Here is a 21,092-nt window from a genome sequence, read left to right as displayed (position 1 = left end):
TGGTAGCCTTCCCCAACGTTTTGCCTTCCAGATAAAGTATGTTGGATTGCAAAATCTCATTATCCCCAATTATTTGGGGAATGGTAATCCTACAGTCTGGAGGGCACCAGCTTGTTTCAGCCCTTCTGCTAAGTGCAGCCCCATTGCTACGTGAAGAGGAGAATGGAGGGGTAGAGAGACGTGAGGTTTGCCTTGTGACAGAAGCCCATCCAATCTGGCAATATCACAATCTGCACAATGACAACCATAGACTCAGCCTCTTCCCTCCTCTTCCACAGTGCAGGATGACTCATTCTAACAAAGTTATTACTTAGTCCTTTGAAAAGGTGAGTGAGAGGTGTTAGACTTTTGCATATATATGACAAGGCCGAGAATCAGGATATGAGTATCATCAAATGCCATGGCTTATTCTACTCGATGGAAGGATGGTGATAATCTTCTTAATATTCTAGGAAGAACAAAGAGGTGAGATGTGGAAGAAGAAATCTGTTTCATCCAGAGAGGAACTGAGAATGGGGCAAAACAGGTTTCCCATTTGAAGATGCCTTGGGCTCCTTCTCCTGTGAGAGGAAATTCTATCCCATAAAAACTGCAGCCAGCATTTCATCTATGAAATTCTTCTAGCTAAAATTTATTGCAGATGCTGAAGTAAACAAACTATTAAAGAGCAATTAAATTACAGATTGTCCTATTTTCTGTGAGGTTTTATGGATGTTTTTCATATACCAAGATGGGGAGGGTGAAGGAGGCAGACTATTAGTGCCAGTGGTGTGTTGAGAATTGGGCTTTAATTCCAGTGAAAATTACATGGGCTAGTCTTCCCTGTCCATTTTAGGTGAGGATTCTGCTGAAGTCAGCACAAATGCAGAATCCAGATCCAGGTCAAACGTAGTAGCCCCCAGCAGTCATCTCGATAGCTGTACTGCATCCAGTACAGGTCTAGGCATGTAGATTCTTACAGAGCAAAAACTGGTAAAGAATGTAGTTATAAATAGCCAACAAATCTAAAGTACATAAACCTTCCAAATCTAGGCAAGACTGGGAAAGGCCATAGCTCTTTGATAGACAGACAGACAGACATCAAATGTCCTGTATGCAGAATAACTATGGTTAAACTGGGAAAGAGCCAATCTAAAACCCTGGAGAGCTGCTGGCAGTGAGCATGTGCAAAATACTGAGCTGGGTAGGATAGGCCAATATGGTTTGACTCAGCTTCCTGGGCTCCCAAGATGTCCTACAGCCACAACTGCTGCTGCCCTCTCTTCTTCCTCTATATAGGAGAAGATGGGGGCAATTCTGAAGGCCCAGGGGGTCTTTTGGAGGTTTCCCACTCAAAATAGCATCTTAAGGCTATTTCATGTGCATATTTTGACAGTATGGAAAAATAGTTTTTTGTGGCACAATCTTGGGAGATTCTGAGAATGACAAAATGAGAGCTGAAGGACTCACTGGGTACTGTGTGTTGCCCATTTCCTCTTTGTGTTATTCATTTTATAATATCCTAATCACAAACTTTACACTAGCAAATCTCCCATTGCATTTGACAGAGATTTATTTTGTCATCCTACTGAACACATTTAGGATTATGCCAGTTTTAATTATGGTGTTCCCCCTTTCTCCTTCTTGATGATTGTGTTTCCCCACTCTCAGAAAATATGCTTTTGTAATAGCAAAATAGGAATTTGGAGAAATTCATATATAACGCACAAGAACTATGTTATATGCTACTTGTAAGCAAATAAATAAACAAACAAACAAACAAACAAACAAACCATGCCTGACTAGCTTGAAAGGAATCTAGCCATAAGCTAGCCATTAAAATGTCACACTGTCATGTTGAAAATGCAGTGAATTATGCTCCCATTTTCATTAACAAACTGCTATTAATGGCAGGTGAGATAGACGAAAACTGAAATGTCTTATGTTTAAGAGTAGAAACAATAAGGTAAAACTTACAGTATTTAACAAAAGTGGGCTTAAGGAATCCCTTGACTTCAGTTTGAAGGAAGCATGTACATGAGTGACAGTAAACTTTTCTGGATGTTTTCTTTATCATGGCAATATACTATACAGATGGATCACTGCAATATACAGATTTTATTAGTATGAATCAACTAATACAATTTGCAGTTTTTGTTCATCAATCCAAACAAATACCACTGACTTCAAAATGCATTGGTTTCATTTGTGTCTTTTAAAACATTCTATCATACAGGGAAAAATGGATTATTAAATCTCTTCCGTCCAGGTGTACCAAACATGATTGTGTACAGCCTCTAAGGAAGCAAAAGAGTTAATCTTTACATTACCAGCTCTTCCAGGTGTCCTGATCTTAGACTCCTTGCCTTTTGTCCCCAGTGTGTGAACTCTCTAAAAACAACATGATTGCTAATTAGTTAATGTCTAAATCACACGCACACACATCCACCCTGTTAAATTATTCTTGGTTCAGAACAAAACTGAACAGTAGATGATATCAAAAACTCCCCTTAGACATCTGTGACAGAGTTTGCAATGTCTCAAATGAGCAGGTGCAATTTGTCATAAAGACAAAAATAATCATTATCAGATGGTTTTAACAGAAGAACTTTTTTATAAGCTGTACTAAAATGGGCCTGATCAGTTGAGAAGTTCTGTGCAGTGCAAAACTAAGCTACCAAAGAAAAACAGTGAGTCATCCTAAGAATAATCACCATCTATTCTCTAGTTTTAAAATGTTGGATTATCCCAGTAATCCTTACAGGTCAGCCAATATCCCCCCCCCTCCTCCTCTGAAAAGGAACTGCCTAAAGCAAGTGGTACAGCTTGCATCCCTCTGATGTAGCTATAGATTCTGCAATATTTGAAGAAAGAGGTTTAATTGTAGACCATTTTAAATAAAACAATGAAAAGCAGCTGTGTAGTATTTGACAAGAGAGGGATGAAAGGTAATGGAAGGAGAGGAGGTGGAACACTGTTAGGATTGGTAAAGGTTGGAGAGAGAACGCAGTAAATATGATATAATCTTCAATAATCTCTTGTTTTTTTTCCACAAAGTGTTTTTATATGACCAGTTTAGCTTAGTGATGGATTTCCTGCTGAAATGTTCCTTTAAATAAATAAATTTATTTAATTTAAATTGTTTTTGCCTGGCTTTTCTATTACAAAACATCCAAACTGGCTAATGAATGTGAGATAAATGTAAATATAGTAAATGTTCAATAAATGTAAAACAAAGGGGGAATATTCTCTGTTACAAAGCCAGTAGGACTGGAGAAAAGCCAGACCTTCACTGGTGTGAAAATGGATGTCAGAACTGTTCAAACTTCAGTCTACAAGAAATTGCATAGAGGGGGACATGCAACAGATTAAAAGTCTGGCTCCCATATTGTCACCAGTTTAGTTTTAGGAGAAACTGCTGCAGCTCTTCAGAAAATTAATGTGAGAATAAGCAGTCCTTACTTTGGCCCTAAACTTTATAGTCGTTTAATGGCAAATCTTTCTGGATGCTATATATAATGAAGCAAAAATCCAATGAAATTAGCATATGGAAACCTGAAAGAATCAGACGTCATTGTGGATTTTGATTAATCTTTTCCAAGTCTGATGCTTCTGCTAAAGTGCAGGGTGTTCTCTTCTACCCTCTGCAAAGGTTTAAATGTTTACCTATAGTGCTTTCCTTAAGGGACCACAACACTTTGCACATGTCACTCTTAGGGATTCTGACTCCTTACATTAGAAAGTAAGAGGAAGGTGGGAGAAGAAATTAAGGCTTGGCTGAGAAGCAGCAGTGTAGGGGATAGGGTGCTCCTTCTGCATAAACGTTCACAGCCAGGGAAAGCTACACAGTATCTGTTCTGCATTCTTAACCAGACCTAAGAATCAGGCTGAGTAATATGCATACGGGATACAGTTCTCCTTTGATTTCCCCATCTCTCTGAACGTAACAGTACAAACTTTGGTTCAAAGTACTAAAATGCACACATACAAAATGTGTTTGAAATGCAAACAAGAAAAGAACAGATATTAATTCATGTATCCTTAGGATAGTCACACATTTAAAAAATACAAGAAGTGTAAGGCAGTCTTCCCCAAAGGTGCTAGATTGCACTTCCCATCAATTTCAGTCACATTGGCCAAATATTCTAGTCTAGTATATCTGGAAAGTATCAGCTTGGGGAAGACTAGTTTAAGCCATCTTGTCTTCCAACCCTTTTTAGAATACTAGTTGCCATGAAAGTAAAGGCAAACTCTTCCTCAAGTTGGGCTCAGCTCCTGGCGACTATCTGACCATATCTGTGTTGTTTTCTTAGCACCAGTAGGGAAACAGTTTGCCATTGCCCTCTTCTGGTGATGCTTTTAGACTTCCCAGTCTGGCCCACAGCCCTGAGATTTCTTGGTGAGGTTTTATGGATAGTCACCAAGTACAACCACTTGAGCTTTTCTGTGCTTTTGATGCTATGGCTCTTCCTGCCGTAGCATCGTGAAAACTTAAGATTTTTCCCCCTCATTTGCCAATTTCACCTCCCCTTTATCTCTGTCCATTTCTCTTCCTTAGAACTGTATTCCTTTCTTTTTAGTTTTGGCATCATTTTATATCACTCTTTAGAGAAATCTTGGCTTTCCATGGACACTTCTCATCCCCACTCCTCCAGCATAAAGCCAGTATCTAAGAACTGCTTATTTACAGCACTGAAGTGCCTAGTTGCCCCCCCCACTTTTTTTTTTTTGGAGAGGAAAAGAATTGATCTGTTCAGTGCAAGCCATCCCAAGCTCTAGCTGAAGTTACTTGTTCTGAAATACCACAATATTCTTTCTGTTCTTGGCATTCAAGAACACTTGAATACCAACTACCTCCATGTGTCATCAGAAATACATGTCAGTTCAATGGAATTTACTTCCAACAATGTCTATAACATCCAGCATCACAACCTGATTTACTATCCTGATTGACTTGTACGTACATGCCAGTTCATAATGATTAGTCTCATACCTGGCACAACCACAGACTACGATTGGCATATCATTTGCTCAACTTACTTTAGGAAATTCTTCAGTGATATGTAAAAGCATAGCCTATGCTCCACTGCCTAGCCTTGTGGTCATTTCACTGTAACAATATACCGAATCCTGGTGGAAACTGGGCAGCTCAGTTTTGTAGACATGGCTTCAAAGGGCCCTCTCTTACCATGCTTACTACAACTGTAGCTAATTGGCCCAGGGAAGTCCATATATGGACTGCATGTGGGTTTTCAGCAGATGCCTCGGGAGTGCTTCCAAAGAGGCTCTTATGAGAAAAGCCAATGTGCTAATAGGCTTCACATGACTACTTCCATAACTAGCACCAGCATCTTGGCATACCCACAGGGTACCATGCCAGACCTTGTCATAAGAATCAGCTGCTGTGGTTTTGTTGCACATGCACAAGCCGACCTGCCTGCTTGCCCTTCTCCTTCTCAGGGGCAGATAGTAGGTGGGAGAGGCTGCCCCTGCTTCTGCTCCAAGACCAAAACCTTCTGAGCTCAGGGCTGGGTGATTTCATCACCTCCAGGAAGTTCCATCCAACAGTAGGAAGGTGGTTTGCCATTTCTTTCTTCTGGGATTGAAAAAAAGAATCATTTCCAAGCCCAGCCTACAACTTTGGTACTCCCAGGAGGTCTCCCATCCAAGTATTAACCGGCCCTAATCCTGCTTTTCTTCCAGTCCCAGTGGGGTCAACCGGATGCCACTTCACATCACCATAGTGAGGGGTAGTGTATGATGACAGAGTAAGTAAAATTATTTTGATCCAGCCTTTGGATGAAAAATGCACAATGCCCACATTATGCCATGGCTTACATCTGATTTCATCCTGCCAAAGGTTGAGCTTTGTATAACCTGCTTTCTCTTACCCAAGCAAAAATGGGTCCATGCTTCTCCAATCACCACAAGTTATTTAAACCAATCTCTTTATGGGGCTGAATCTTTACCATTTCCCCAGGGGTAAATTAATTTACTATGTTGCTGGCAAGATTTATGCAAGAAATCCTTCTACTATGTAGCACATAAGGTATCTCCTGCCAGCCTTTTAAGTGTTATTTGTGTCTCTCTCTTTGTGTGGGTGGTGTTTGGAGCTCAGAACTCCGGTTTATAGTTGGAGAAAGCTGTTAAGCATTGAAGCTATCACCTTCCTCCGACAGCGTGCGTGTATAATTTTAAATACCTATCATTTTATGGAGGGATGCAATATGTAGCACGTTCACGCGACCTCCCAAGAGCGGGGAGAAGCGCCCCACCAGCAGCCCCAGCCAAGACGCCCAGCGAGGAGGAGGCCTCCGCGCTGGACTTGTTGCTTCTGCCATGAGCCAGGCGTGGGCTGCAGCCGGGAAAGTCGGAGTCGGTCCGGGGAGACTTTCGATCTGGATCAGCAGGAAGGGACGGAGAAGGGCTTTGCCGCCTCTGCTGCTCGCCGCGCCTTCGCTCCCCTGCTGGATCCCGGCCGAGTTCTGAACGTGGAGTGCGCGGCGGTTCGCGGGCTCCCCCCGCCTCCCCTCTTCTCTCGGTGTGTTTTGTTTAAATGAGAAACATAGAAGGGGCGGGCCCTGGGCGAGCGTGTAATCGGATAGCTCTGCCTTTCTGTCTGACATCCACATGCTGCTCTGCCTGAAAAGGCTGCGAGGAAGCCGAGGCGGAGGCAAAGAAAGGGAAGAGCAGCAAACCCCGCACCAGCGTCCGCACAGCTTCAGTCAAGACCCCACGCGTCGGAGGAAGGCGGCGGCGGCGGCGGCGGCGGCGGCAGAGCAGCCCTCGAGTAGTCATTCGCGGCGCTGCATCCGGAAAACGCCTCTGGCGTGAAGCTGACCGGCAGCCGCCTGGGAGCGCGAACTGGCAGCGCGCGGGGGAAGCAGCCGGGCGCCGCGGGGTGGGAAATTACCCTTCGCCGGGAGAGCCGTTCGTTGCGCTGTGGCTCTCCGCCGCCAGGCTCGGGCGAGGGCGTGAGGGCGCGCGGCTGGCTGGTTGGTTGCGATGCCAAGGCGGCCCTTTTTTCGGCGGCTGTACGAAGAACCTTGGCAGTGATGCTGCGCTAAAGGCAATGCCCCTCTGAAGAACGGGGGTCTCTCTCGTGCGCTGGGTGTGTGTGCAGTTCTCCTGCTCCGAGTGCGGCTGGCTGAGTGCGCCTTAGGAAGGGCTGCCGGCGCCTCCTTTTCCCTGAACCTAAGGAGTTCCTCCACCTCCACCTCGCCGATCTTTTGGGGAAGTGGGTTTACTGCGGCGCCGAGGGGAGGAAGCCCCGGAGCGGATCTGAAACCTCGGCAGAGGAAATTCTGGGACGGAATCGGTGTCACCTCGGAGAGTTGCGAAAGAAAATTCCTCTCTCCCGGATCCAGTGCGGCTTGGGAGGAATCGCTCTTTTGGCTTCAGGGGTTTCTCCATCCTCCCCGAAATGGATACAGCTCCTCTGCTCTGGGGATTTCTTCTTCTGTATTTGGCCGGGTCGGGAGTCGTGGGGCAAGCAGCAGGTAAGACCCTAAGACCACCACTCCTATTTTAAAAGACTCCTCCAACCTGCCCGTTTCTATCAAGGGAGAGGGGGAAGCGACCAACCCGGGTTACTCAGCCAGATTCTGCTTACATCTACGACCATAACTCTGCTCCTTTACTGAAACACAACTTCACCCCCACTTGTGTTGGCTGAAAAATGGATGATGGCTTTGTAACAAACTGAAAAGTCTGGGGGGGGGTTTAGCTGTGTATGTCACATATGGAATAAATCAAAGGTCTAAACGTACCACAAAGTCCCCCTTGCTATATAATTTTTGTGGGGGCGGAGAGAAAATATAACTTCTCCAAGTCTGTCCCGTCTTTAACAAAAAGGCATAAATCATTTCTAAATTTGAGATACATTTCAGATTTGCATTTCTAAAATAGGAAAATCCCGATGGGGGTGGTGCTGGAAGGGAGATTCCCTTCCAGAAATAGGAAAGTTTGCGTTTTCCAAAGTAGGTGAATGGCTTGGGTTCGAGAGAGCACAGCCGACTGCATCTTTTCTGCTTAATGTCTAAGAAATACAGTAACAAGGATGTCCTTCGCGTATGTTCCTGCACACAACGCACGCGCACACACGTGTACTTTCTTCCACGGGGAAAAAGAACTTTATAGATTATACAACAATATTAGCTGAAAACCCCTTGCAAAATAGCTAGAAACTTTTCTTGATGAAACTTACTGGCCAAAAAAAGGGGTGCAAGGAAGAATTAAGGCAAACTGTGCCGAGATAAGGGATATTCCAGGTCCCCAGTCTACTTCAAAGCGCAGCGAATTATTGAAACCATCTACTGCTTCTTTAAAACTCTTCCATCCTTGTTACTGAAAGAAAAAGGGAGACTGGAGCTAATCTCCGTTTACTGGCGAAGAGGGCGCGCTAAACCCATCCGCCTTAATTACTCCTTTTGAGATCTGACACTCATTTCCTCTGAATTAGCCACTGAGCGGGCAATGAAAACTCTGGTAAGGCAGATCAGACTCCAAGCAAAGGGCTGGGCGAGGGAAAGAAGAGCCAGGAAATACCAGCTTTACCCAGCGAAGTGGAGCAGCTTGAGGTAGTTTCGAAACGGGGAGGGGGGGGGGCGTCCTGCGTTATGCCTCTAGCTCGAAGCGAATAAAAATCATTGCTCGCGGCGCGGTTCCGAGTCGATTCCAAAGGGAGTCTGACTCAATCTGAGGCCTGCTTGAACGCAGCGGCGCGGCGCATTCCGGCGCACGGTTCCTGCACTCAAAAGTCTCAAGGAGTTCCGTCGATTGGCGCCCAGGGTGCAGGGTGGCGCCCAACCATCCTGCTAAGATCAGGATTTTTGATGGGTTTTCCACCGAAGATGACTCCATTTTCCTGACGGAGGAAATCCGCCAGTCTAGGCCCCAGCCCAGCTCCTTGGCATGAAAGCTTCCCCCAAGGATGGCTGAGCGCCTTTGCCACTGCCCAGAAAGACCGCCACGCTACACCACACCACACCACACCACACCACAAGGTATAAAGCACAAAGTTCCTGCATCAAAGGCTGGGACTTCCAAGTGGGCTTGAACCGGGACTCTTTCCCCTCCAGCAGTGAAATTTTGGAGGGATCCAGCGGGTGAGTGAAGACTAACTCCGGGCAGGGTGCAAGTCAGGGCGGCAGGCAAGAGCTCAAAGTGCTGATCCGAACAAACTGGTGCGCCGGGGATATTCGCCTGACTAGCAGGAGAAAGCATCGCTAACATTGAAGGGCGGTGTAGTAAGGGACGTAAGAGTGATGGACGGGAGGGTTGCCTTCTTTAAATTCGGATTCTTTCCCTCCTCAGTCCAAATAACAACCGGAGTTCTTGTGCTTATTCACCGGGAGGAGGCAGAGTCTGCGACCCTTCGCGAGCCCCATTGCAAAAGGCGGCATTAGGTACATTCCCGGGGTCTCGCCGGGGCGGCGCTTCCCGCAGAGTCCAGGGCGTGCTGCACGCCGCCACCGCTCTCGCTTTTGGCGTCGGCGAGCTTTGCGGCAGCGCCCGCCTCTCCTGCAAGGTGGCGGAGAGACAGATGCCTCAAGTCCCAGCAGACGAAGCGGGCTTGCCCTGCCACTCTCTCCCCCAGCCCACTTTTGCGGACCTTCGGCACTCCCCCCTCCCCATTTACACAGCCAGCTACAAATGCTCTTGGGAGTCCGCGCGGCATCCGTGAGTCCCGTTCTCCAGCCATCTTCCCAGGCTAAGTTGCCCGAGGTCAGTTGGGCCTGGCGGTGCCTTCGCAAGTGCGGCTTGAGGTTCGCGCCTGAGCTTCCCACTAAAGTCTGAGCGAGAGGGCTTGCGAGCCCGGCCTGGTCTGCCATGTTTTCTCTGCCGAGCCTCTCCCGCCCTGGCGCACCTGGCTATTGCACGCCGCCTCTAACGCCGCAGAGCTCCTTAGGGGAAAGAAGCCTTCAAGTGTGGGCTGGGCGGATCACAAGACTGTTAGGCAAAGCGGGGTGCGGGGCAAGGGCTGCCGAAGCGCGCCAAAGCTGGCCCAGCCTGCGGGGTCTGACTCCGTCTGCTTCCAAAAGGGACGCACGAGGGCCGAAAAGCTACCCACTGGGGAAGCCACAACTGATGGACGTAGCATCCCCCGCCGGGAAAATCCGAAGTGCCCGGCGAGAAGAAAGTCAAGCCCTTTCAGTTCTTGAAGGGTGCTGCTAAGTTGTTTCTGCCCATGATAAAAGCAAGAGGTTCAAATGAAGGAACAAGAATAGTCCCCGGGTCACAGAGAGCGGTGCTAAGTTGGGCTATGAATAAGAAAAAATCGGAAGTGAAGCATTCCCATCTCGGTCAGGTGAGCCCTTAGGTATAAAAGAGGTTGGATGCCGCAGGATTTGGGTGAAAATGCCTGAGAGCTCTTTGCCTGCTAGAGAAGCCTGAAGGGGCTCTTTTCCTTGCAACCCCCAGTCAGTTATAGCTACCTCAGCAGGATGGGGTTGAGGAATCTCCCCAGAGGAAGTTCTTCCCCCTCTGCCTCCCCAGCCCAGCCTGGCGATTTCAGGGAAATCAGCAGGGAAATCAGAAATGTGATTGAAGTAATGGAGGGAATAAGAGAGCGTGAGGGTGATGAATGTGTCGTAAATACTGGCTTGTTTCTGAATTCTTGGCACTGGTGCCTTGCTGCAGAGGGTGGCTGCCTTTAAGGCTGCAGTAGCCCTGTGTTGACAGCAGGCTGGGTTTTTAAAATCTCATCTCACCCAAGGTTGAGGCCATAGGAGCTGGGCACTGACAGATGTGTGCCACTGGTGCAGTTGTGCAGGGAATATCCCCCTTGTTTCTGCTCCCCCCAAGCCCTGGCACCCATTGAGGCTGAGCACCCCAAGAATCTTTTCCCTATCCAGGGCTTGGCCATTCTAGCAGCCACTTGGGTTCTTTCTGTTTCTCCAGACTGGCCAGGAAGAACTGAAATTTCATGGAAGAGTATATATGGCCACATTTGAAAAACATGCCCCAATTAATTTAAGAACAAATAAAGATTGTGCTTGTGTATACATTGTTGAGGTGACACGGAAGAGTGAATTTTTAATCTGAATTCATATAATTGAATTAAAACAAAAGTCTGTCCTGCTCAGTAGAAGTTACTCTTCTGGGAACTAAGAAGGGTGGGTAAGCTTGTCTTATCGGAAGGAATTTGTTCCAGCAGCCCTTTTTTTTTCTCCTTCCAATGCGTCTGCATAGTGGGTGCTGTGGATGGGGAAGGAGTGGAGATTTAGCAGGTGGGGATTGGTGAAAGTAGCTTTTTGGTCCCTCCCAGCTGTTAGGACTCTATGAATAAGGAGCACTTCCATTTTCCTCTGCAGCTGTTGTCTTCTGAAAGACTCTGCTTGTACATTTGCAGAATTTGCTGGAAGAATTGCAGATGTAGAAATTCTGTCCCCCCTGCAGTACAATGATGTAAATTTTCTGGGGACCATGAGAAGTTGTCTATATAGTTAAATCTCAATTAGAACTTGATGGAAACCAAATGGCATTGTTAACAGATTTAGAAGACTAGAAGCTGGATGGCTTGGACTTTTGCCAGTGGGGCTGGTGAACCAGTCACGAAATGTTGCTTTTTGGTGCTACTTGTGGGTTAAAACATGGCAGCTCAGGAGGTACATGTGTTGGAGATCTGCTTTTGCCCAATCCCTGTGGGCGTCCTTTTTCAAACTGCGAGGCGGGCAAAAGGCTGTCCCTGCCCGTAGTAAGAACCATCTCTTTTGCACCTTGGCATTGATTTGCTTAGGCTACTGAAGCAAAAACCACAGGCAAATCTGGGCATGGAAATCCATAAAAAATTTATTTAAGATTATCCAGTCTAACACCATGCAACTCTGCATGTATAGGGAAGATGGAACAGCCCAGTCCCTTTAATGCCTTTCCCATCTGATTGTGAGGCTTACTGTGGTTCTGGAGAACTGTTTAAATGGCTGGAGAAAGGCTGATGAATTAAAATGCAGAAACGGGTACCTGGTAAATGTTTAAGAGATGTGATCTTCTCACAAATAAATTATTTTAACAGGGTTTAACATTTTGAGTAAGAGGCATTGTCAGGGACAAGAGGCTTTTGAGTTTGCTTGCATGACCTTTGGACATTTTTAGAATGTTGGAAAACTTTTCCTAATATGACCCGAGTAAAGGACTGTGTTGCGTGTTGGGCTAACCATCAAGCAGTATGTTGGCTTAGGAATCCAGCCATTGTCATTTGTAAACAGTGGTTGATGACTAACATTGCCTTTGAAGCTAGTCATAGCAGACTATGGTTAAACAAATGATGGCTTAATATGAAATGTGAACTCAGCTAGTCCCTAGTTTTCAATGATTCAGCGATTAAAAAAAATAGCAAAAGCTGAGAGAGAAGTAGGTAGAAAGAAAGATGCCTTCTTCATTATATTTAGTGGCTCTCTACTTTGTAAATCCTAAAACATATCAGGATTTTTCAAGGACTTGCATTAGCTTTACTGCTGCTGTAAGAGTAAGAATACTGTAAAACGTGTTTAGCATGTCCAGCTGCAGTTTAACATTTGCTGTGTTCATGAAAATGATACACAAGTGGCATTAATTATGGGTAGCCATGGAATGCAAGGTAGCTGTAGCATTTATGATGCATTTCTTTCCATTATGGGCTTCTACGCTGCTAAGTAGGTTCTAAGCCCAGTGATTTAAGGATAAATGGAAAAGATACACAGAAACTTTGGTGTATGTATGGGGGGGGGGAGTTATTGCAGAAGGACTCTCTCATTTGGGGAGTTGAACCGTTCTCAGCTCTTGCCACCCTCAGGAGCAATTTCAGTTGCAAATGAACCTCTGCCTGTTGTTGCTTTTCCCAATGAGGAGGAAATTGTGGCTAATGCTTCATTTCAGCTGATTGATTTCTCCTTAATACCGACATAAAGTTAATAGAGGAGAGCGGAGCTGTGATTAAGCTATATAGCCCCAATTGCTTGACTTAGTTTGATTGAATCTCTTTTCTTTACAAATATAATCAAATAAATCTGAAGCTTCTTTTGGAGGAACAATGTTAATGGCAAAGAGGAGAAAGAGAGGGCAGCTTGCAGGCCAATACAACAAACTTCAGTACATCCACACCAGTGTAGATGGGTTACAAAGTCATTTCCTAAGGGGGCATAGTCAAAATAATTCAGTGGGGGGGGGAATTATCCTTTAATACTCTGTCATCACTCTTCTGTACCTCCATGAACGTGGCTGAAGTGAGGATTCAAAGGTTGATTTCCTAGCAATATGGAATGCTAGTTGTGAATACAGAATTGGATGTGACAGTGGGAACCATTGCAGGTTAGCTAACTGTACAGAAACTGGAGGCATAGCGAGGACATAGTTAGCGTTTCCTGCTTAAGTAAAGGCAGGTGCTTAAAATATTGTGTCTTCCTTACCCAGGAGAATAAGAAGAACGTAGGAGCAAGATTTGAGCTTTGTATTCTGTCTCTTACAGAAGTAGTTCATAGCATTCTTTTGTCCTAATCCTGACCACTTCTAAGAGAGAGGAGGGGGTGGGGGAATCTTTTCTCCAGAGCCATTTAAACCTTGCCCTTTTGGCTCATTCTTCCAGTTAGTTCTTGTAAGAGGGAGGACATCTGCTGGTTTAGGGCATCAGGTACAGGCTATGAGAAACTCATATGATGCACTCAATAGGGTACTTTGCTGGCAGCATTCATGGGGTGGGGTGGGGTGGGGTTTCATCTTTTAGCTTCTAAACTTGACCCAGGACTACCAAGCTTTTGGAGATCAAAATGCCACATAACCAAAAAGACTTTCCTGCTTTTATTTACTTAGGTAATGAATTTTTAAAATGCCTTTCAAGGCAGCTTACGGTAGGAATCATGCACTTTGGTATCAATAAAACAAGTCCATTAAATCAATTTTAAACAAAGTTAAGAATGAACCAATTTTAATCAAATGCAATTAAAAAAACATGCCAAATCCAAAACTTTCTTTCATCAACATAAGTACTAAATATGATAAAAAATGATGATGGCAACCCAAACAAATAAACAGTAGGAGAGGAGGAAGCAGGGACTGCTGGGTGCAAGATTAAGGTTCTGCCTTCTTCAATTCTAACCCAGCTTGCTTTGTCTAAGATATTCCTGTACAGTGGTACCTCTAGTTACGAACTTAATCCGTTCCATGACTCTGGTTGCAACTCGAGTTGGTCTCAAGTCAAGGTAAATTTTCCCATAAGGTTCAATGTAAATACGGTTAATCTGTTCTGCCCTCCAAATTTGGTCGTACCACGAGGCAAATTTCCCCATAAGGTTCAATGTAAATACAGCTAAACAGTTCTGAAACATATGCATTTTATTTTTAAACCTCAAAAACCTTCCAAACGCCACAAAAACCTTCCAAACGCCACAAAACACACCACAAACCTCACCGAACGTCTCCTTGCTACCGCGAGGAAGCCGTGACTGCGTGGCAGCACGGAAAATGGCCGCGGATCCGGTTTGTAAGTAGAGGCAAGTTTGTAAGTAGAGGTAAATTTTTGGGGCCGGAGCTGGTCGTATCTCAAAAATTTCGTAAGTAGGGGCGTTCGTAAGTAGAGGTACCACTGTATTTCATTTTGTTTGGTTATTTGCCTTCTGGATAACTGTTCTATAGCCATAGTGGCTAAAAAAACATAGTAAGGCAACCTGGTGGCTGACCTTGAAAGAGGCTAAACAGGATTGGGCCTGGATGGGACACTGCTAGGAAATTTCACGGCTCCACTGGACTGCTTTTTTATATATTAAAAAGTCCTCCAAAAGAAAGCATTGACAAACCACTTTCATATTGTTGCCAAAAAAAAAAATTCCCTGGAAGTATCTATGTCATCACTGAGTGGAACTTCACCTGAGAAAGTCTTTATCTTCCCTTAAGGAGTTTCAGGCTTGCAAGTTACTAAGCCAAGGTGGTTAATAAACCAGTCGTAGGGGAGAGCTGGGCGACAAGACTCCCTCGCCCTTTCCTTTTCCTTAGAAGGGAAATGTGGATGATGTTTGACTCATATCTGTAGCAGCTGCAGCTTTGAGTTTTAAGTGCACTGATGAAGGCTCCCCAGACATGCATATGATTATAGGGGGCAGGGGAGGACACAATGTACCAGGGACTCTCCCAAAGTTTGCTAGGAGGAGAAACAAGCAAATAATTAGTCTTTGCCATTGTGGAAATATAAAGTGTTTAGCCATTAAGGTGAAACCAGTATTCACCCTTTGGTTGGAAAACAGTAAAAGAATGATCCACTAGATATGTGTGTGTGTGTGTGTGTTTAAAAGCTTGAGCTGTTTTAGTAAGTAAGAAAGGTCAGTCAAGGCCAAGTTTGGTAGGATTTCCTAATAGCGGGAGATGATGCCATTTCTGAGAATGCTGTCTCAGCATCAAAGATACAACCCCTCTTTCTCTTGTGTAGGTTCTTGCTGTTGATTGATTACATTCAGTATTTTCTTAGTCACGTAGAAAGGAGTACAAAAGCAGTCGCATTGATCTGCAAGGGAGGGAGAAAAAAAAATCCATACTGAGACCCTTGTCACTAGAACAATTGCAGATTTTCCCTGGTCAAGGCTTCTTGGAAACTTGAAAGCTTGCAACTTTCTGTCAATCTTCCACTAAGCTAATAAAGATATTATCTCAAAACGAATTAAGAAATTATGCCTGCGGAAAGCTGCCCAGGAAAGCAAAATGGTTTAGTGATTCAGACCAAGGAGCCATGCTCTATGAATGTGAAGGCAAACAGAAAACCTCATTTGAAAAGAACCTGCAGTCACTAGATGCTACCCAGGAAAATCTTCCTTCCTTCCTTCCTTCCTTCCTTCCTTCCTTCCTTCCTTCCTTCCTTCCTTCCTTCCTTCCTTCCTTCCTTCCTTCCTTCCTTCCTTCCACATTCAGAATGACCAAAAGTCTATAATGTTTTTTAGGTGAAACACATGAATTATTCATCTTCAATGTGCATTTCCATTCTGGCTGAAAAGGAGTAGACTCTCCTCTCTTCCAGTCAGCAAGAAATTCAGGATACTGATGGGCACGCGGCATTCTTTTTGAAGAAGCCCATGGCCAAACGGGCTGCTGGGGAGGGATGTGACTGAACTTCTCTTCCTCTGCAGCCCCATGGAAACAAAGTAGATGGGTGGAAGAAGAATGGAGTGATAACATGCATCCTCTGCCAGCATCCTCCCTTACCTACAAGAAGAGTTATTAAATGAAAGGCAGCTTCTCCTTTTTTCTGTTAAAGGAAGTTCAGAGAGTGTATTTCACCGCAATTTTTCAACCAGGCACAGCCCAAATCCATAGGCATGTAGCTTCAATGATACTGTAATAATAAGTGCTTTCTCAGTGATTTGTTTTAGTGGGTCTTCTAGGTTCAGGATCTAGAAGCACAGGGCTTTTCCCAAAAAGACAGTTACACCAAATGTGAGCATAGCTATGGGAATCTGGAGGCTTGATTTGTCTATATGTTGACTGAGAGATGACTGTTCTGACACAGTCCTTTCCTCAGGAGTCTTGAGCTGGTCTTGGTCTGGGGGGAAGAAAGGGAGGAAGGAAACCAGTAATGAGTAGCCAGGATTCCTGTGAATCACTGTGGACAGCAGGAATCAAGAATAATTTGCTTGGCTGTAAACTAAAGTTAAGAGAGAAGTCACGCTTAGGATAGAATGAGACATGGGCAATTAGTGTTAATATTTCTCCTAGCTATTGAGTAGATTTTTCCAGTGAAGGAATGAGTACCTGATGGATTATATGTGGCCCTTGTAAGATTTTTATCGCCCCATATCCCCCTCTTCAATTGCCAGCTGTTTTTCACTGCCCTTGGAGTTTCTCTCTCACCCTCCCTCCCATTTGGAGCTACTTATCTGAAAACGTTTGGGCTATATAAAAAAAGTTGTCAACTAAAAAGTATCTACCATAGTGTTAGCTAAGACTTATGGATAAACTTTATGTAACCTTGAGCTTCAAAAAGCAAATGGAATTGATCTATTTGCCTTTTAAATTGTACTATGCTCAACTTTTCTTTGTCCTCCTGGATCATGGAATGGGCTGAGTGTTTGTTTTCTTTTGTCAATATGTACAGCTGTTTCGAATACTGGGCACTGCAACACAAATATGTAGACATGGGTGCTCTCTGGTCCTTTTTTCCAGAACCCTTGGAGACGTCTGGAGGGCCACTGTCATTATTTAATTTATTACATATTATATTTTTAATCTGGCCCTTTCACACACACACACCCCGCTTTTGAAGCTGCCCACTTTTTCTCCTGTTATTTCAAAACTAAATGAGGCCCTTGAACTTGAACTGTGTTGACTTCAGATCTATAAACTTATCCATCTCTGTGAGGGCTATATATGTACAGTACATCTAATGGAATTTAAAGTGGGATTCTATCATTTTTGTTAATCCATTGCCTCCTTAAAATAAAATTTGTATAATGTCCAGGCCCACATTTTTGGGAGAATCTGCAATGGCTGGTACCAGCAAGCTCTTATTACTTGCAGAAATAATTCATTTTATGCAAAGTGCACTCTCTTTGTATATACATATTTCTGTTTGAAATACCTATCTGCATTTCTTAGCTATATCCGTTGCTTTATCTCTTGAGAAATCCAAAGCTTAAAAATAGATTGTGATAATATTTTGCAAAGATCACACTGCCAAAGCTTCCCTATAATGTTTATAACTGGGCTATCAGTTTCTTTTGTCATAGCAGATGGTACTATATAACTGACTGTGCCTGATCTGAAGAAGTGAAGTAGGGTCAGACCTGATTAGTACCTGGATGGGAACCTACCAGGAAATCCCCAGACTATAAAGTAGCCCGATGTAAAAAGAAAAAAAGTCCAAAAATAGGGAATGACAAACTATTATTGCTGCCAAGAAATCTGCATGACAGCATTCATATAGTCACTAGAAGTGAGCATCTCTTTAGATTCAAAGAAAAGATGTGCTTTTGGAACATATAACCCCTACCTGCAGTTCCTTAAAGCAGTTGTGTCTTTTCCTTGGGATCGCACATCTTTAAAACACATTTGGTTTAAGGAGTTGTGGACAGGAGTGACATGGGGGCCCATGCATGCATCAGAGTAGTTTTTTGGTGTTGAATCCAAAGTCCGTTCATAGCTCTAGTAGTCATCAGGAGTTGAGTTTGACTGGAAAGAAGCTTTATTTTCTATTTTCTGAGTTTAAGGTAGAAGTTTCAGCAAAGTTTGTAGCCTCAGTCCCCAATTATGCCAAAGTAATCAGGATAGCTTTTTTCCACAGATAACAAATGGGGCTTCCAGAGAACGGTTGAAGAAATTAAAAAGATGTTGACAAAAGAAGGGGCAAAAGTTGAGAAGCTGTTAATAAACAAGCCTGGAGGACCAAATAATATGTACACAAAAGTAAACCACCTACTGGCTTACTCAGCTGGAGTCTCTTCTTTCTCCCAATCTGATGCCCTATAGTTAAGCAACACTAGTGAGCATAACACATTCTTGCTTGAAAAGCTCAGTATATTTTACAAGAGCAAATGTAAACATTCCCAACAAATTTACTTTAAATTACTTTCTTTGCCAAGTGCCACTCCCTCATTATGGCAATAAGAAAATAGGGGCATTTAAATAAATAGGAAACCAAAAGGAAAGAGTCCTTGTTTCCTTTACTGTCAACACATTGCTTGTAACAGGAAATTGGAAGAGCGGTTTATTTATTAGAAAGTACTGTTGAAACAGAAGGCTGGGTTTCAGTATTGTGGAAAGCCATGGTTGGTTGGTTTTATTATTATTTATATCCTGCCTTATATCTCTGAGAGCTTGTCTCAATGTTTATGGTGGTCTCCCCAGATTTTATCCTAGCAACATCCCTGTGAAATTGGCTAGGATGTGAAACTATGATTGAGCCAAAGTCAGCCAATATGCCCTGTGGAAAAGAGACTCCCCAGGCCAGCATCTGACCACTGTATTATTCTGAGTTGAAAAAGCTAGAGTGGTTGGATTCCCAAATAACACTAACCCAACACTGCCTGGGTTCAGTGGTTTTTCTAAACCAACTTTGGTTTTTTCTAAACCAAAACAGAAGAAACTACTTTATGACTTACTGTGTGTGATCCTAGTAATTTGTGACCTCCTTCTAAATAAGTATTTCATAGAATCATAGGGTTGGAAGGGACCTTGGAGGTCCTCTAGTCCAACCCCCTGCCCAAGGCAGGAGTCCACATACCATCTCAGACAAATGGTATGATGACTTGATGAAGATACCATGGCAATTTCACAGCATGAACCTAAGTATGTTTACTGAGAAATAGATTTCAGTAAGTTCAATAGAGCTTATTCTAGTAAACATTTCTCCACCTCAAACACAACTGAAGCCCAGATGGTATGATGTGAAACAAATTAATGTGCTGCCATGGTATAAAGATTCAGGTGAGAGCTTTAGATGTTTGTAGTAAAGTATCTCATTGCTGCCTAGTCCAACAAAGTAGGCTTGGGTTAGAACAATTTTAATTCAGTTAGCAACTCAGGGTGTAGCTGTCTCACTTCCCTCCCAGAGTTCATCTAAGGGTGAAGCCAACCCAGGTTATGGCTGTGATGGTAAGGCATGTATCATCCTGACTGTTTGTTTGGTGTTCAAGAACAAAGGAGTAGCCTACTCTTCCAGTAGCACTTTTATGTCCAGTCTTGAATGGTTTTGGGTTGTGTGGAAATTCTAGGCAATAATGCCTCCAGTCTTTTGTCGCTGTTGTGTCATGCTTTCTGAAGAACTACTATTTTGTTTTGTTCCTGTGCTATGTTTGGATGACAAACCTGAACCAGTACTATCGTCTTGGTTCTGGATATACTGTACAGGAATTTAGTTGACCTGTCCCCATTTGAAGATTCAGTTCTATAAGAGAGAGTGGTAGAGAATGAAGACAGCTGCCTTGCAAAATGTGGCAATGTTCTGTGTTCAGTTTGGATAAAATATCGCTTTGAACATCTATAGAGGCATGGTTTCATAGCTGGTTGTGTGAAGAAGCAGAGTTTACATGGTTCATAGATTTTCACTAGCTAATCTGCTTTTTAGAAAAGGAAAAGGAAAACTTGCTAGGTGATGGGTCTCTTGGAAGACAATAATAGGGCAGTCTGAAGTCAAAGAAGGATTGGGGAAGAGCTCCAGTTGGCTTGTTGCTCCCTTCTCACAAGTATTTATCAGGATAAGCAATTCCAATCTTTAGCTGTGAGACATCCAGTGTTGAATAATCTGTGATCTCTGGTATGTGCAAATGGCCTCTTTGTCTTTCTTCCCAAATATGCCATTTTAAGCCCATGCCAATCACCTCTTGTTTGACAAAGATACAGACTTAATGATGGATTTGGTTAATTCACCTATAATTTTATTTGTATTGGTCAGGCTCTGTCTTCAGAGAAATGAGTGTGATACCTGAGATCTAGTAATGTGACTTCAGTATCTAATCTAGCAAGAGATAAAGATAAATTGTGACAAGGAGGAAGCCCTGACTTCCCCACAGATGGGTTTGGTAATTAACAAAGCAGGGTAAAAACACATGTTAGAGGTAGATAAATTTATGCCAGGATCTGGTGTGTTCATCCATAATGAAAGCCTCAATTCCCCAAAGGGATGTCAGATGTGAAAAGGGAAGCATTTTAAATAGAAAATAGTCTGATAATCTACGTAGAGGGGAAAAAGCCTTCAGTGGTTCATATACTTTTCTGTATATGAAGTATGTGCTCGTATGTACCCATGCAGTGTTAAGCTGACAGTTTAGGGCAGTGAATGGGAGACCAAGGATAAATCAGATGCTTGAACTACCAGCTATTTTAATCTCCCTTGACTAGCTGTAAAAGGAAGCCAAAACAAATAAACTCAGTTTTGGATGGCCATGCCACATAGCAATTCAAATATTGTTTATGCAACTTGGAGCAATATGTGCTCATAAAGACCTTGAAATGCTTTGCTAAAAGCTAACATTTGTAGAAATGACTTTAGTAAATCTCGCAAAAAATATTGCAGTGGGGAAAGGCAAGCCTGCAGCAAATATTTGGTAGCTACTAACTGGTTTGTTTGGCTGAGTTAAAGTTTTTCTTGGAAATGAGGGTTTTTGAAAAGGAAGCGGATGGCTGTCAAAAGCATCTTTGAAACATGCATGCTCGCCTTT

General features: G+C 43.7%; 2 protein-coding genes across 10 annotated transcripts in view; both read left to right on the top strand.

Moving 5' to 3' along the window:
- The window catches only part of PARD3B (par-3 family cell polarity regulator beta), a 560,921-nt gene extending 560,235 nt beyond the window's left edge, over positions 1-686 (top strand). For both annotated transcript variants that reach the window (XM_088135640.1, XM_088135642.1), the window contains one exon: positions 453-686. In XM_088135640.1, coding sequence (XP_087991766.1) covers positions 453-510 — 58 coding nt within the window. In that variant the 3' untranslated portion in view covers positions 511-686. The remainder of the gene's footprint in view (positions 1-452) is intronic.
- A 5,858-nt stretch (positions 687-6,544) lies between these two features.
- The window catches only part of NRP2 (neuropilin 2), a 188,339-nt gene continuing 173,791 nt past the window's right edge, over positions 6,545-21,092 (top strand). For 2 of the 8 annotated variants that reach the window (XM_088135629.1, XM_088135633.1), the window contains exon 1: positions 6,546-7,478. In XM_088135629.1, coding sequence (XP_087991755.1) covers positions 7,403-7,478 — 76 coding nt within the window. In that variant the 5' untranslated portion in view covers positions 6,546-7,402. Of the gene's footprint in view, positions 7,479-21,092 lie in introns of all 8 variants that reach the window. The other 6 variants (XM_088135635.1, XM_088135636.1, XM_088135630.1 and 3 more) reach the window with 6 other exon arrangements.

The sequence above is a fragment of the Python bivittatus genome, unplaced genomic scaffold (assembly GCF_059951505.1).
Source record: "Python bivittatus isolate LINGU-HERP-01145 unplaced genomic scaffold, Pbiv_v1 ctg000200_np1212, whole genome shotgun sequence".
Lineage (NCBI taxonomy): Eukaryota > Metazoa > Chordata > Lepidosauria > Squamata > Pythonidae > Python > Python bivittatus.
Note: the sequence above shows the minus strand (reverse complement) of the source record. Positions and strands in the feature narration are given on the sequence as shown.